The sequence below is a fragment of the Colossoma macropomum genome, unplaced genomic scaffold (genome assembly GCF_904425465.1).
Source record: "Colossoma macropomum unplaced genomic scaffold, Colossoma_macropomum, whole genome shotgun sequence".
In the NCBI taxonomy this organism is placed as follows: Eukaryota; Metazoa; Chordata; class Actinopteri; order Characiformes; family Serrasalmidae; genus Colossoma; species Colossoma macropomum.
The window spans coordinates 2,179,824-2,194,831 of record NW_023495280.1 but is presented as its reverse complement, the minus strand read 5'-3'; the positions used below and the strand labels follow the sequence as shown (position 1 = coordinate 2,194,831).

The 15,008-nt window shown below is 39.0% G+C and overlaps 1 protein-coding gene across 1 annotated transcript in view; it reads left to right on the top strand.

Annotated features, from left to right (window-relative positions):
* Positions 1 to 749: 749 nt before the first annotated feature.
* The window catches only part of hecw2a (HECT, C2 and WW domain containing E3 ubiquitin protein ligase 2a), a 53,565-nt gene continuing 39,306 nt past the window's right edge, over positions 750 to 15,008 (top strand). The window contains exons 1-8 of the mRNA XM_036561922.1: positions 750 to 1,185; positions 7,700 to 7,807; positions 8,018 to 8,112; positions 9,838 to 9,907; positions 11,060 to 11,229; positions 12,139 to 12,281; positions 12,715 to 12,815; positions 13,662 to 14,425. Of these exons, the coding sequence (XP_036417815.1) occupies positions 861 to 1,185; positions 7,700 to 7,807; positions 8,018 to 8,112; positions 9,838 to 9,907; positions 11,060 to 11,229; positions 12,139 to 12,281; positions 12,715 to 12,815; positions 13,662 to 14,425 (1,776 nt within the window). The 5' untranslated portion in view covers positions 750 to 860. The remainder of the gene's footprint in view (positions 1,186 to 7,699; positions 7,808 to 8,017; positions 8,113 to 9,837; positions 9,908 to 11,059; positions 11,230 to 12,138; positions 12,282 to 12,714; positions 12,816 to 13,661; positions 14,426 to 15,008) is intronic.

Genomic DNA, 15,008 nt, shown 5'->3' with positions numbered 1-15,008 from the left:
GGACCCTGACACATGTGCTCTAAAAGCTCTGTACTTCTAATCAGCAATCAGTGTGACATACTCTAAGTATGAAACTTTGGGCACCTTTAATTCTTACTCTTATGCTTTAATTCTTATTTTTGCTCTTTCTGGATGATTTGTACGTGCTTCAGTGTCTTCTGAAAGTCAGAATTGCTAAATACTGTGGCATTGTAGATATGCTGTTCTGCATGCTAAAAAAGCCTTGATGGGCAATTTCCTTCCCAAGAGTGAGGTTAGTATGCTTAGCCACAGAGTAGCTTGTAGTAGGCTGAATAGCTTGACTTTAGAGGGCAATGCTGAAGCCTAATGACTAATGAAGGCTGCTTGTTCTGGAATTCCTTAGTTCCTCTCTTTAGCTCAAACTATTTGTGTGCTCTTGCTGTGCATGTAGATGGGGCAAAAGCACTGATGTTTCTGTCTCTCCCTCTTTTTGTTTTTGTCCTCTAACTCTCCCACTTCTACCTTATTTTCTCACTCTATCCCTTCTTTCTCAGGTTCTGTGAGCTGTTGTTTACGTACAGTGATATATGAATTTGGTGAATCAGTAAGATTCACAGGCCTTTCTGGACTTTTCTCTGTGCTTACAGCCTCACTGACAAGTTATTGCTAATGATAATTGCCATCTAGAGTGACCTTTGCCGCTGCAAAACAACCTTCTGCAAGGGAACTTTCCAGAGGTTTGCCTGAATGCAAGTCTAGTCTCTGGATATTCCCTTCCATAACCCTCTCTGCAAGATCCCCAGTCACCTTACCTCACTCCTCCACCAGCAGCCACCATTCGCCCCTCTCTCGCCACAGCGGTTCTCCCGTCCAGGCCCCGCTCCCACCAGGCGCCAGGCATGGCGCCCCAGGGGCGGGAGCACCTGGCTGCTCGGGAGCATCAGCAGGCTGGGCGTAGGCGTAGCCCTAACATGCGCCACACGTTAAGCCCGGAGAACCTGCGGAGTCTGTCCGAGCGAGGAGGGTCGGACCTGGTCGGTACCAGCTCTTCCCCGGGACTGCCCAGGGCCACGAGCGACACGGACCTGGTCAGCTCCCAAAGTCGCTCCTCCCTCACAGCCTCTACGTTGGAGTTCACCCTCGGCCGCGGGCAAAACCTGGTCATCTCTTGGGACATTAAGGAGGAGGTGGATGCCGCCGACTGGATCGGCCTCTACCATATAGGTGAGCATTTGAGCATTTTGATTGATTCTTCCTTCTTCCAAGAGCAAATATTGCAAAGTACCAAATTAACACTTTTTATCACGAAGCATGTCTTGCAAAAATCTGACCAAACTGAAATATCACCAAAGCATTTCTGGTCAACTCGACTAATGAGTGCAAATTTGCTAACTGCACAAAAATAGAGCAATCGGCACATTTCCTGAACTTGGTTTACGTGACCAGTTTTTAGCTAATCTTTTAACAACACTACACTGTTTTGGCTGGCCTTGGTTGCTCTGAACAGTGTAATGTTAACACTGCCCACCTAGGTTTTCAAAATGTTTTTTTATATCAGCATGTTTTTTTCCGTTTGTAATAACTTCGCATATTAAATAGAAAACTATTTTGCAATGACTGCAAAGCTACAACTAACAAAAAGCATTACACAGGAAATGATGGCAAAGCCCACATATTTTATCTGCTTGTTGAGATATCAGCACTCAAAGCTTTCAGATGTTTCATTTACCTTTGGCCTAAAAGATACATACACATACATATGAAGCTTGTTTCAGTTATTAACATACATTTTACCTCATATGTTGCAGTTTTACTGCAGTTTCAAGAGTCCTGGCATACCTAGAGGAAAACATGTCTTTCTTAAGATTGAGGTACAATACAGTATTAATGAAGGATAACTGATTTCTGAACTCTTTCTCCTAAACCCCCCTCAGGAGAAAAGACGAGATTAAAATCAGCATTTCATTGTTTTTTGCACTTCGTTTAATGGTGAGTTAATGGTGTTCGTTTAATGGTGAATTAAGGTTCTCATTACTCAGCTTGAATTAACAATGTGGTTACTCAACATGGTGCAACGGTGTAGCCCCTTCGGGGTTCAACTTAAGTTTTTATCTGATAGGAAGCTATTCTGTGCCACAGTATTGATCGGCTCTGTGATCCTGGAGCCTCAGGAGTTTATGCTGAAACTTTAGCCTTTCAGTCGTACTCAAGGGAAGCCTGCATGTCCCTGAGCTGACAGTGCTACTACCTGATACCATTCATGCATCTTGCTTTGCTGGTGTAGGATTAATTGCACGCATCCAAAAAGGTTCAACTAATGCCTGATTTTTGTGATGGTAGAAATATGAGGAGGTTCCTGGCAGAGGCAACATAGGCAACTGCATGGGGTGACAACTTGCCAAGAGTGGACGCGGCACTCATGAAACCATACAGTGTGTGGGTGTCCTCCAGCCTCTGGGGTCCATGAACAAGCCCATGCGTCACATTTGATGTTTACCAGATCACCTCTTACCAAAGAGAAAAGGAAGAGGTCATTTAAAACGGACTCTGACATAACAAAAAAAAAATATGTAAAAAAAACTAATATTGTGAGTCAATTATTCATGTGAATTCATCAACTAATTATCAATTAATTGGGTTGAATGAGGCCTGTAGATCTTTAGAACTGTAACAATAAAATATTCTGACAAACTGAGGTACTGCTCAAAAGCTGAATTATCACCACAGCAAAAAAAGGCACTTAGTTTAAGCCTGTTTTTTCCTTCAATAAATAAAATGATTATTTAAGGCCTGTATTTTGTGTTGACTCAGGTTATCTTACTTTAAATTTTATTTAAAGATGCGAAACCATTAAGTGTGACAAATACAAAAAAACGAATCAGGAGAGGGCAAAATTTTTTGCACAGCACCGTACATGCTTGAGTCTTGCATAAAACATTATATTTCTCAAACTGAACTATATCAGGCAAAATTAGGCAAACTAAATTGTTAAACAGAGCTGTGACACCTTTTAGTTTTGCAACTAATGCTAACTAGACTAGTGTTTGCTAAAGAGCTATCTAGGTTAGCAATGTAGCTAGAACTCGGTTAAATAGCTGACTAACTGTATTACTGTGAAGAGAATGAGCCATAAAAATGAGCCAAAGGACTGAAGATTAAACAAATTATTTATTATTGTTTGCAGCAAACAGAATGTTTTGCTTCTGATGTTTATGATTTTATTTGAAACTTACATTTAAAACCACATATAGGGACCCCAACACAGAATTAGCCCCAGAATACCAGAGTATGCGTAGCAGAATCTGGCCTTTCACCTTCCTTGCCCTTAAACACTAGCATCCTAATCTCTAACCACGTGCAAAAATCTGAGAGCAGGAAAAGCGATCCTTCTGGGCACCTTGCCTCAGGCTATCGACCAGGAGGCCTCAGTACTTCATTACCTTCACAAGGGTTCCATCCCCTGGGTGCTCTACGTATCAACAGCTAAGCAGACATTCAATGATGGCGCAGACGTAAACTGTCTCTTAGCTCCTCATTAAGAGGGGGATCATGCAGGCCAGCGTGATTTACAAAGCCACACTCGTATTGTTTTGCAGGATCATAATTTGTCTTACGTATTGTGTGCTCTGTGCCCTCTCTGTTAGCTACTGTTGTTTTTTTTTTTGATAGCTTGTGTTGTTACTCTGTGATTGATTTTGCTTTTCTGCTCTATTCTTTTGTATTGTTGTTTGAGGCTAGGATATAAATAAATTGTTAGTAGTAAGAAAAAAAGATATGTGCATATATAATATATTGCTACATTCACTATCCATTTTATCAGCTCCATTTACTATATTTTGTAGTTTGTAGTTCTTCAATTACAGACTGTAGCCCTCTTTCACTCTGTTCTTCAAAGGTCAGGAACCCAACAGGACCACCACAGAGCAGGTATTATTTGGGTGGTGGATCATTCTTAACACTGCATTGACACTGATGTGGTGGTGGTGTGTTAGTGTGTGTTGCGCTGATATGAGTGGATCAGACACAGCAGTGCCGCCGGAGTATGCAGAGAAACAGATTGACTAATAAAATGGAAATGAAGCTAATAAATGGAAAATGAGTGTAGAAATGAAGTGGTTTTAATATTTTGGTTGATTGTTGTATATATGTCACATGCAAAAACACTGCTAGTAACATTAGGTTTGTAAGTGAAATAAAGTTACCACACCCTCTACAGGGATCAAGCCTAAATATGCCAAATTTGCACAAATTCTATTTATTTGTTGGGTTAACATATTGGGAAAAATAAACATAAAATATACAGCACCTGGACAAAGAAAACACACAGGTTCCCTACAACTCTCTCAGCTTAACAATGATTAAATCCATGGCACTATATTTAGATTCAAGATTTATATTCTAGTCCAGACATGGCCTCATCTATATACATCAATTAGTTAAATCAGAAATTATTAAGTGTTTCATCTATATCTGGCAAGAACTGGACCTCCCTGAAATAGACTTTTTCAGATATCTACAAATGGGGCATTTTCTTAAAAAAGAAAAAATACAAAATAAAATTACCATCTCCAGTAGAGCAGCACCTTATCCCTCCTGTTATGTTGTGGGTCAAATTGACATATTTCAAAGTTTAAAAATACAGGAAAAATATTTTTAAGTATTTTTTTGAAGCATTGTCTGCTGGGCTTAATTAGTGTAATGGACATGTAAATGAAAAATGACTAAGTAAACATGTTTTCAAGCCTCCTGCATGTTTGTATTACAAACATAATATATAGTTCTGTAGTCCTACCAACATTATGCATCTGCACTTTCTCAGAGGTTGAAAAGGAGACTCTGAAAGTCAACTAGATAACACACCTTGCAAGGTAATCTCAAATGTATAGCAAATTCTTAAATCAGTGGAGCCACATAACCCATTATACCTTAAACATAAGTGGAAAACTAAAATACAGAAGGAAATTTCCCATTTACTGTCGGCTTCCCACTTATGTGTAATGTTTAAGTTGACACAATCTCTAAAATTTTTCTACAAAAATTTTAGTGCACATTTTAATAGCACCTATTGCTAGATACTTTTGAACACAACATAAAACCAAGAGGACTGGCCCATCTTTGTCTAGTAGTTGCTGGAAGAATAGGATTTTGAAGAAACTGAATCAAACTTTCTTCATACTTTTTGGTCATATGCAAAAATTGAGGAAGATATCTACAATGCCCTAAACTCTGTCTTTGACATTCCAGTCCTTAAAGAGCCTTTAGTGTCATTGTTAGGAGTTGATCCCTAAAGTTTTGACAGTAAATGCCAGATTTACCTTCTCCAAATTTCTATTTGCTGCAGCTACTAGGGGTATAATTGTAAACTGGCTAAAACTACTGCCCCAACTTGTGAATCCTGGATATGTCGCCTAGTGGAATTCCATAATATGGAAAAAATAACTGATTTTCCATGGCCTGACTGCAAAGTGGTGAATCTTTCTGTGATTAAATAAACAATTAGTTAAAAAATATATTGTAGCATTTACCACTATTAAAGAAGGCACAGCTGGTGCACAAGTCGTTGTGCTTTGTAACAGGGCTGTAGCTGGCCACAGCCACGCCTTACACAAAGAGAACTTTGTCTAACAATTTGCTCTAAGCCTTGTTACGTCTGGTCTCCTCTGCCATCAGCATAGGACTGACTGATACTTCCTAATCTAATAGAACACAGCCAGTCTTAGCCAATGAGAATAATGACCTTGATTTTGTCCTGAGAAAAGTGCAGCACATTATCAGCACATCTGTATTCACTCTGCAAACTGGCTCTTTCTCTGAAGTAAGTCTTTTGTAGGAAGCTACCATTTGCCAGTCTGCTGTACTGCTTACATTAACGCAAGAAAGAAAGCAACTGACAGAAACAGAGCCAGTGCATGCTGTTCAGGCCACCAAAACTATAAACTCTGCTCCTAAACCATCACAAAGCTGGTCTAAAACAAAACCATCATCATCACAGTGACAGCTTATAATGGTTGGAGGTCATCTCTGTGTTCTGCAGGCCCTTTATTTGCTTACTGAAATATATACGAAACATCCTTATGTTTCCAGACTCTGTGTTGCTTCATTGAACTTTTGGAAACAGCCGTATGTACTGAAGGACCTACAGTTATGTGCAAAAGTCTGGATGCCTCAAATTACATGTTTTGTTGTTTGAAGTGATCAGTCCTCAACAGAGAACATATGTCTGCACACTTTAATGCACAATTACTGGTTATGTGCTGAATTTAAACATATTAAGGAAAAAAAATAACATGTAGCCTGTAAAAAAAAATTACATTTTATATTTTATGCTCATTTTAACAGTTTTAAATTGTTTATGCTGTAAAAACACCCGATTATTACCATCAGAGAGTTATGACTAAGGAAATCTGTTCCAGAGCATAGACAGTGTCCGCGGTGTTGGAATTTATGTTTTAAATTAGTTTTAATGTAATGAAAGGGTACAAGGAGTCATCTCGTGGGCAGAACATAGTGTGCTGTTCCAGACAGTATTATAATATTCAGCTGAAAATCTTTGAAATAAAGAATGGAGTCCCTCAGGGGTCTATACTAGGATCAGTTTTGTTTGCCTTACTGAAAATAGGTTGAACAGATGAAAATGCCACCTGCATGCAGCCAACAGAGTTACTGTTCTGCTCTTTCAGTTAAATGGGCCTGGTACAGTCTACAGTCTGCAGGTGCTTTTGACTGCACTCTGAAGTCATGTCTGAGTCACACTAGCGCTGAGTATTTGTAGAGTGCCAAGTTTTGTCTTCCTGGCTCAGGCAGTCAGAGTTTTTTCTGAAAAGTCTACCTTGTGTTAACTTAACAAGATTCCCAAGACCTTTGGAGGAAAGTTTTTGAATTTTTGATCTTTTCTTGATCTTTTCTTTCATGTTTATTGACAGTCATAATATTTTTAAAATTAAATTTTTGCTTATTTTTTTAAGTTTCTGCATTTCAAAATCATTAAGAAAAAGTAAATAATAAATAATTGTTCAATGTCGTTTGATGTGAAACGCTCCATTCTCGGGAAACTAAATGTAACTAAACTGAACTATAACTAATAACAAGAAGTTATTACATCAAACACTGCCTGATGTCTAAGATATTGTTTTATGACAGTTCTGAGATATGATTTTGACCTTAAAAATACACTAAATGTCCAGACATTTGCAGACACCTGCTTTCTTTTGAAATGAAGGGTATTAATAGGGAGTTCATCCCACTTTGCTGCAGTAACAGCCTTCTTTACACTAGATGTTGGAACATTGCTATGATGGTTTACTTGCATTCAGCCTATGTCTAACAGTCATACCTATGATGGATAATTAGTTCTGGATCAATCCAACTCATCCCAGATTTATTGGACGGAGCTCCATCACTCCAGAGAATGCAGTTCCATTGCTCCACTGCCCAATGTTGGGGGGGCTTTATACCCCTCTAGCCTATGCTTGGTATTGGGCATAGTGACCTTAGGCTCATGTGCAGCTGCTCCAGAGTCCTCTATCAGTAGAGAAAGTGTTAACTAATTTTCACTTAGAAAATCAACACAACATGGAATTTACCCAAACATTTACACACAACTGTATATTTCTAGTTCCTTAACTGTCCAGAATGTCTGGATACAATAAGCATTGTCATTATGCTTGGGCAAAATTAGCTTAGCAACTCCAGTCAGTGTGGAAACTAATGCTGATATACTTTTTCCCTCCTCTGATAGATGAGACCTGTCCATCAAACATGTGGGACTGCAAGAATCGTGGAGTGAATGGAACACAATGTGGTCAAATCGTCTGGAGGTTGGAGCCAGGGCCCTACTTTCTGGAAGGTCAGCATCACATTATGCTCATGAGCTGACTAACTAATGGTTGTTTTGGACGTGATTGTAACAGTCACAATTTGAGAATTAGCTTGGAAGCCGTGGATGAAATACTTAGCAGAAATGTATTTTGTTTAATGAGGTCCTTTAAGGAGACCTTCACAGAACAGATGCCTGTAGGCTACTAATAAGCACTAGCTCCTGTTTTTTCCCTTGCAGCGGAGACCAGGATCTGCTTCAAATACTATCATGGAGTGAGTGGAGCCTTGAGGGCAACAACACCCTGTATTACAGTCAAGAACCCTAGAGCTTCGGTAAGTAAATGTGTGTTTATGTTGCATGTGTGGGGTGTGCATTTCTGTTTATTAACTGCTGAGGGATGATAGTAGATTCATTTTAGATATATAGAATGTATGAAGCTGAAGTTCGCTTCTTTGAATTTTACGTTCCACCTTAAATTGTGCAGCAATCAGATGCAGAAATACTGCTGCACCATTTAAGGTGGAACGACAAATTCAAATATGAAGCTGGTGAATAACAAGTCAACTTCAGCCTCGTGGTGAATGTCGGGCTTGTTTTACCTGCAGAAGATGTTAAATTAAAAACAGAGAGAGCTCTGTTTCTTTTGTTTTTATATCATGAGGAAAATCTTCATTTCACCTGGTGAGTTTCTCCAGTAAGACTGGAATTTAAGTGCTGAGCAAGGGCTTATTGAGCTTCGCTTGTTTCTAGCTTATGGAGGCAAACTTGAACCTTAACGCTTCACTTGTCTTCAGAAATAAAAATAGCCAAGCATAAGCATAGCAAAGTAACAGTCACTTGGTGATGTTGCTGTATATCAAATTTACAGCAGGAAACGAATCCATTCACATGAGAAGTAACTGACTGTGTAGAGTCGTGTCTGCAGGCAGACGCTTCTCCATGCTTTTTCCACTTTGGGTCTTGAGTCTTTCTGAGTCATAAGGTCATAAGGTTGAGTCTCAAGTCGTCAAATTCGTGACTCGAGTCTGACTCGAGTCCAAGTCATATAACTAGAGTCCACACCTCTGGAGATGATAGTTCACCTGTTGCTGCAAATTTTGTGTTGGTCATCCTCGTAGTCCTTCATCAGTGGTCACAGGATGCTGCCCACAGGATGCTGTTGGTTGGTTATTTTTGGTTGATGCACTATTCTCAGTCCAGCAGCGACACTGAGGTGTTTAAAATCTCCAGCAACACTGCTGTGTCTGATCCACTTGTACCAGTGCAACATACACTAACAGGCCACCACCATGTCAATATCACTACATTGCTGAGAATGATCCACCACCCAAATAATACCTGCTCTGTGGGGGTCCCACAGAGAAACGGATGGTATATAAAATATATATAAAACTTCAATGTCATGCAAAAATTTTGTCATTTTTTACTTTTTTGCATAGTTAACCCTTTGTATTTTGTTAAAATTTCATCATGAATGGACGATGGTATTAAGAATTGTTACATTAACTTCCTTTACAAACTAAGAATGTTTTTCCATCTCCTGTAAAAAATATTGTTTTGGAGGTTTTGTCAAGACAGTGACTATATATCTTAACTGCACAGTAACAATAGAAGTGAAGGTTTAATTTTGTTTACACTGAGAACCATATAATGTTAGTAATAATCATTAACATGTGCCGACCATGCATTTCATTAAATAGCAGTGTTTAATGCAGAAGCATGTGCTTTGTAAATTGTTTTTATCTGATTATGTGTTATGTCAGTGCCAAGCTACTGGAAATGAAAGGAAAAGTCTGTAACAACAATGAATGGGTAAAAAGTGAGCTGATTTGGTGAAACAAACTTAAAATATTGACAGTTGGTCAGTTTCCAGCAGTTAATTTATTCACTATGTGACATAAGTCACTTTCTGGCAAAATGGTCCTCACAAAAATTTTCATTCTAGTGATGGCCCGGGTGCCAGTATGTTCATGTGTTTGCACAAAGAGAAAAGCAAAACAAAGACTGAGACCGGGAGAAGAAGCTGGAGTGATACTGATTTCAGTGTTTGTTCTCAGGCTGACAGCCAAGGTGAAGGACAACTGGCTTCAGACAACAGCCGAAAATTGCTCAGCTTCACCCTATCAGGTTTGTTGTAAGAATACAGGTATAAAAGTTTAGACACCCCTGTGGTCAGAAGGAAAAGTTTGAACACCCCTATGGCCCTATAGCATTTCTTTTATTTTTACCTTTTCTCACATTTTAGAGCAATACTGAATACATAAAAGCTTTGAAATATGTACATATATACATATGAAATGCCAAAAAAACAGAGTCCTTGTTAGCTTCTGAAAGCTACTTGTTTGGGAAAGGATATAGGAAATACTGTTAGAAAAAACAGAAAAAGCAACATATGTTGTGTTTTGGATGCTGGCATGTATATCAACCAGCATGACCAGCTTGACCAGCACCAGACAAGTATAAATCAGCATGGAATGTATGTTGGTCTTTTTTTTTAACAGAACATTTAACAAAATTGTATTAAATAATTGTTTTTTGTTGGAAATAGCTTCAGTTTTACTAGGCTGACATTGCTAACAAGTAATGGAAGTTTGTGCCCACAAATTAATGTTATGCCTGCTTAATCACATATCTGCCTCACATATCATCACATATTTGCCTAAACCTTGTTGAACCCTTAAATAAAACAGCGTAACAGCCATCGTGAAGCCTAACATTAACAGCTGGGAAAACTTAGGATGTAGCTTAGGCTTAGAGTGAACTGTTAGACAAAATTCTCTTACGTATGGCATGGCTGTGGCCAGCTACAACTGTTTAAAGCACAACAGCTTGTGTGTAAGCAGTGTCGTCTTTAATACTGCTGAATGCTACATCTGGTGTCAGAAGTGGGCTCCTTAAGTCTAAAGATGAAAACCAGATGAATCCAGCCACTAGATCCAAACATTGATCCCCGTGTGGAACGGGGTATGAGTCTTTCTTGGTGACACCAAAAGTAGTGTTTTTTATGCTACTTTTTGACAAAAGTTAACATGCACACATTATTAAGCATGCTACACTAGGAATGGATATAAAATAAGTAGCCCAAAATATGTGCTCAGGAGTGCCAGGTCACTAATCTGCTACAAGTTTATTGATACACCTTGTGTTAAATAAATAGGATTGGTAGTTGGCTAACCTGTTAGATCTGTGCTGGTTAAAATGAAGCATTCAAAATTAAGTGCAGTTCAGACATTGCAGTGAAGAAAGATAATAAGATAATAAGATCTGTTATTCATGTAGATATCCGGGCTGTGGGCTTGAAGAAGGGAATGTTCTTTAACCCTGACCCTTACCTGAAGATGAGTATTCAACCGGGCAAAAGAAATGGCTTGCCCACCTTCTCCCACCATGGCCAAGAAAGAAGATCTGGCATTACAACCAACACAACAAACCCTGTGTGGCACGGAGAGGTGATACACAGAAGAATCATCTGCAAATGCACATATATTCACTAGTCTAGCTTACAAGTATTACCTTTGTAACTTTAAAATAACATATTAAATAAAAAACAACAAAAAAAAACTTTTTAGATCTTTTAATTGTCTTTTCAAAAAAATAAGAAACAACTGATGAAAGCCCTAAATTGGGAATAATACCAAAATCTAAGCATCCCCTTGTTGTTAACACTTACACACAAATCTTTCACTTTTTGATTTGTACTTTTAACAGTAGTTTAGAAGAAAGAAATATCACATCACGTTATTTAAGCAACACCTGTTCTTCATACCAAGAAAGACACTTTTATGAATGAACCAAATACCCAAAGTATTGAAAAATAAGTGTTTTATATTAAGGCTGACTTGGAGTACATGGTGAAACTTTGATGCATGTTGCGAGTTGCATGCAACGTAATTTCCGTGCAACTTGACAGTTACTAAAGTAATCCATTCCAATCCAACTTGGTACACTGTAGAGTTTTCACTATATAAAGTCATTTATTTACATGCATTTACGCATTAAGTTGAGACTGATGCAGCTGTTTCAGCTGAGTTTCAAGTCAGTTGCTGGACACTTTACATCATGCAATTTAGGGCAATTTAGTAAGCAACTAAAGTTGTGTTGTAAAGTTGTATGTAAAGCCAGCCTTTAAACCTTTGCAGGTGATTTTTCTTACTTGGTTAAAATTTAACTTTAATGATCAAACATTACTTGGAAAAATTAAAAGCAAACAAAGTGCTCCCTAACTTTTGATGAGCAGTGTAAAGCTATGCAATAGCATGCATGCCAAACACAAATGTGAATACACAACATTATAAACTTGCATACAAATGCATTCATATACTCTGACAGAACGTTTTATTATCTATTTTTCTTTTTAGAGACACACTTTTGTGGCACTGATGACTGACGTCCTAGTGATTGAGGTCAAGGATAAGTTTGCTAAAAGCCGACCAATCATCAAGCGCTTCCTGGGTCAGCTGAACGTCCCAATCCAGAGGCTGCTGGAACGGCAAGCATCAGGGTCAGTATCATGAAAACCTTGCTCACAGAATTTTTTTCCTTTTTAATTTTTTTTTCCCTAATTATTTTATCTAGGTCTGTATAGTACAATTTTCCCCTTACCCCAAATGTAGTCAAACAAGGAATGTTGCGTTTTATATTTTGCATAGCATCAAGTTTTTTGGAAACAGGATTGTATTATTGTTGTTGTTGTTGTTGTTGTTGTTGTTGTTGTTGTTGTTGTTGTCATTAAGGAGAATCAAAAAAGAGACAGATGTCCCCCATGCCCAGTTTAACTGTTATTTATTAATTATTTATTGTGCGTTTATCTGAGTCAGAGAATTCTGTTATTGGCACAGGCCCTCCGACACCCATTCCTTCATATCATTTTATCAACATGCTTGTATAGAAGAATGTTTAACACATAGTTGTGTCTGAATATGCATTTGTCACAGGAACCAGTCACTGACCTTCTCTCTGTGTCGTCGGTTGCCTACTGACCATGTAAGCGGTCAACTACAGTTTAAGGTGGACGTTACCTCTACTTACCAAGATGGTGAGACCACACACATGTACACACAGTAGAATACTAATCACTGAACAGCTTCCTCTGGAACCTTTAGAAATGTATTAAAAGTTGTTATTGTATATTTTGGTATGCTATTTCAGTGTTAATAAATAACATAATTAAATAAACTTGCTGTTAGAAGAACCCCAAAAATTTTTGTTGTTGTTGTTTTCAGATTTTTCCACCTTTTGGATATGGGGTGCTTAAGATTGTGTAAACATTTTATGATGAACAGACTGATATAAAAGCTTTTATTCATTTATTTATTTATATTTTTTTATTAAGTTACATTAGCAGATGTTAAGAACATTTTTACCATTGCCTACAAATATATCATTTCGGAGATAAAAGTTTTTTTTATGACAGCTAAAACAGTAATTTTAATGGTAATTATATGTACCTTAAATTTAAGATATTTTTCATTGGTTTTAATACTATGCAATTTACTACATTATTTGCTGAGGTTAACATATTGGAAAAACATAAATCACAAAATATAAAATGTGGCATGACTTTTGCACAGGCAAAAGTCTATGTTTTATGTTTTCCCCCAATACGTGAAATTCAGTAACTAAACAGTAATTGTTTATTGAAATGTGCTGTAAAGTGTTCTCTGCAGAGGATGTGTTAACCTATTTTCATTTTTGCACCTCACTGTAATTACAAAAAAATGCAATGTGCTTTTTGATTTACTTCTACAGGATAAACATGTAACTACTATTCTCTTTATTTTGCCATTTCAAGTTTCATAATTTGCCAAAAGCTTAGCTTTTGTCACATTGCACAAATTCTGATTTTCATTGTAAAAAGGCTAATCAAATTCCCATGTCACAGATGTCTCCCCGGAGTCAATCCTTGGTGCAACAGCCCTAAATGGACCTCCTGGTACCCCTTCAGATGACGAGGATTTGCCCCATCCTCTTCCGGTCACCTCCGGGGGTCCATCTCCAACTGGGTCTCAAAGTTCCCGCAGAAACGGGGAGGGGGGTAGCATCCCGTCGCCTGATACCGAGACTTGCTGCCCAACTTTGGATGATGAAGGTCCTCCTTCCCCTGACCTGCTTCAGAGTACCTTCAGCGAGCAGCTTGATGCAATTGAGGCTCCGAAAGATCCAGGAGAGCGGCCGTTAGGTGCAGCTTCTCCCAAGCTTCGCTCCAGCTTTCCTACCCACACCCGCCTCAGCGCCATGCTCCACATTGACTCGGACGAAGACGAGGAAAGGTCAGCCGGAACCGATCCCCCACCATCCTCTCTGAACGGAGTCCCGAGAGTCACCAGGGATCTGCTTGTGCTTCCCAAACCCCTTGATGAACCCAAGGAACCTGAACCAGAGGCACAGGGAGAAGAACCACCAGGGGAAGAGGAAGAGGAGGTCGGGGTGGAGTCAGAGGTGGAGACTCTGAGCTTAGGAACTGAAGTGATTCTGGAGCTGGAGGTTGTTCCCAGTTCTGTGGCCCCAGAAGTGGAGACAGCAAGTCTGTTGGAGAGGCAGGATGAAGGGGAGGAGGAGGGTCTGGGACCCAGTGAGGAGTTGGCGACTGAGATAGACATCTCGTCTATGGCATCTGACAGTGGCATGGTCCCTCCTGCCTCACAGGTAAGATGTCTGGGCATGATGATGGGGCAACAAAAGGCTGGTAAAGTTGTGTAATGCTAAAAATGGGCTCGGAAACACTTCTGAAAACCACTGTCTGTGAAAACAGTTTGTCTCTGCATCCACAAATGCAAGGTAAAACTCTAAAATGCAAAGAAGAAACTGTACATGAACAGGATCCAAGAATGCTGCCACCTTCTCTGGGCCCGAGCTCATTTAAAATAGACTGAGGTGAAGTGGAAAAATGTCCTGTGGTCTGACAAATCAACATTTGAAATTCTTTACGGAAATCATGGGCACTTTATCCTCCAGTTTGCTGTATCCTCCAGTTCAAAAGCCAGTATTCATAATGGTATAGGGGTGCATTAGTGCACATGGCATGGATGATGTGCGCATCTGTGAAGGCACCATTAATGCTGAACGATATATATATACATGTTTTGGCAACATATGCTGCCATCCAGACAACATCTTTTTCAGAGAAGGACTTGCTTATTTCAGCAAGACAATGTCAAACCACGTTCTGCACGTATTACAACAGCATGGCTCTGTATTAAGAGTCCAGGTGCTAAACTGATCTGCCTGC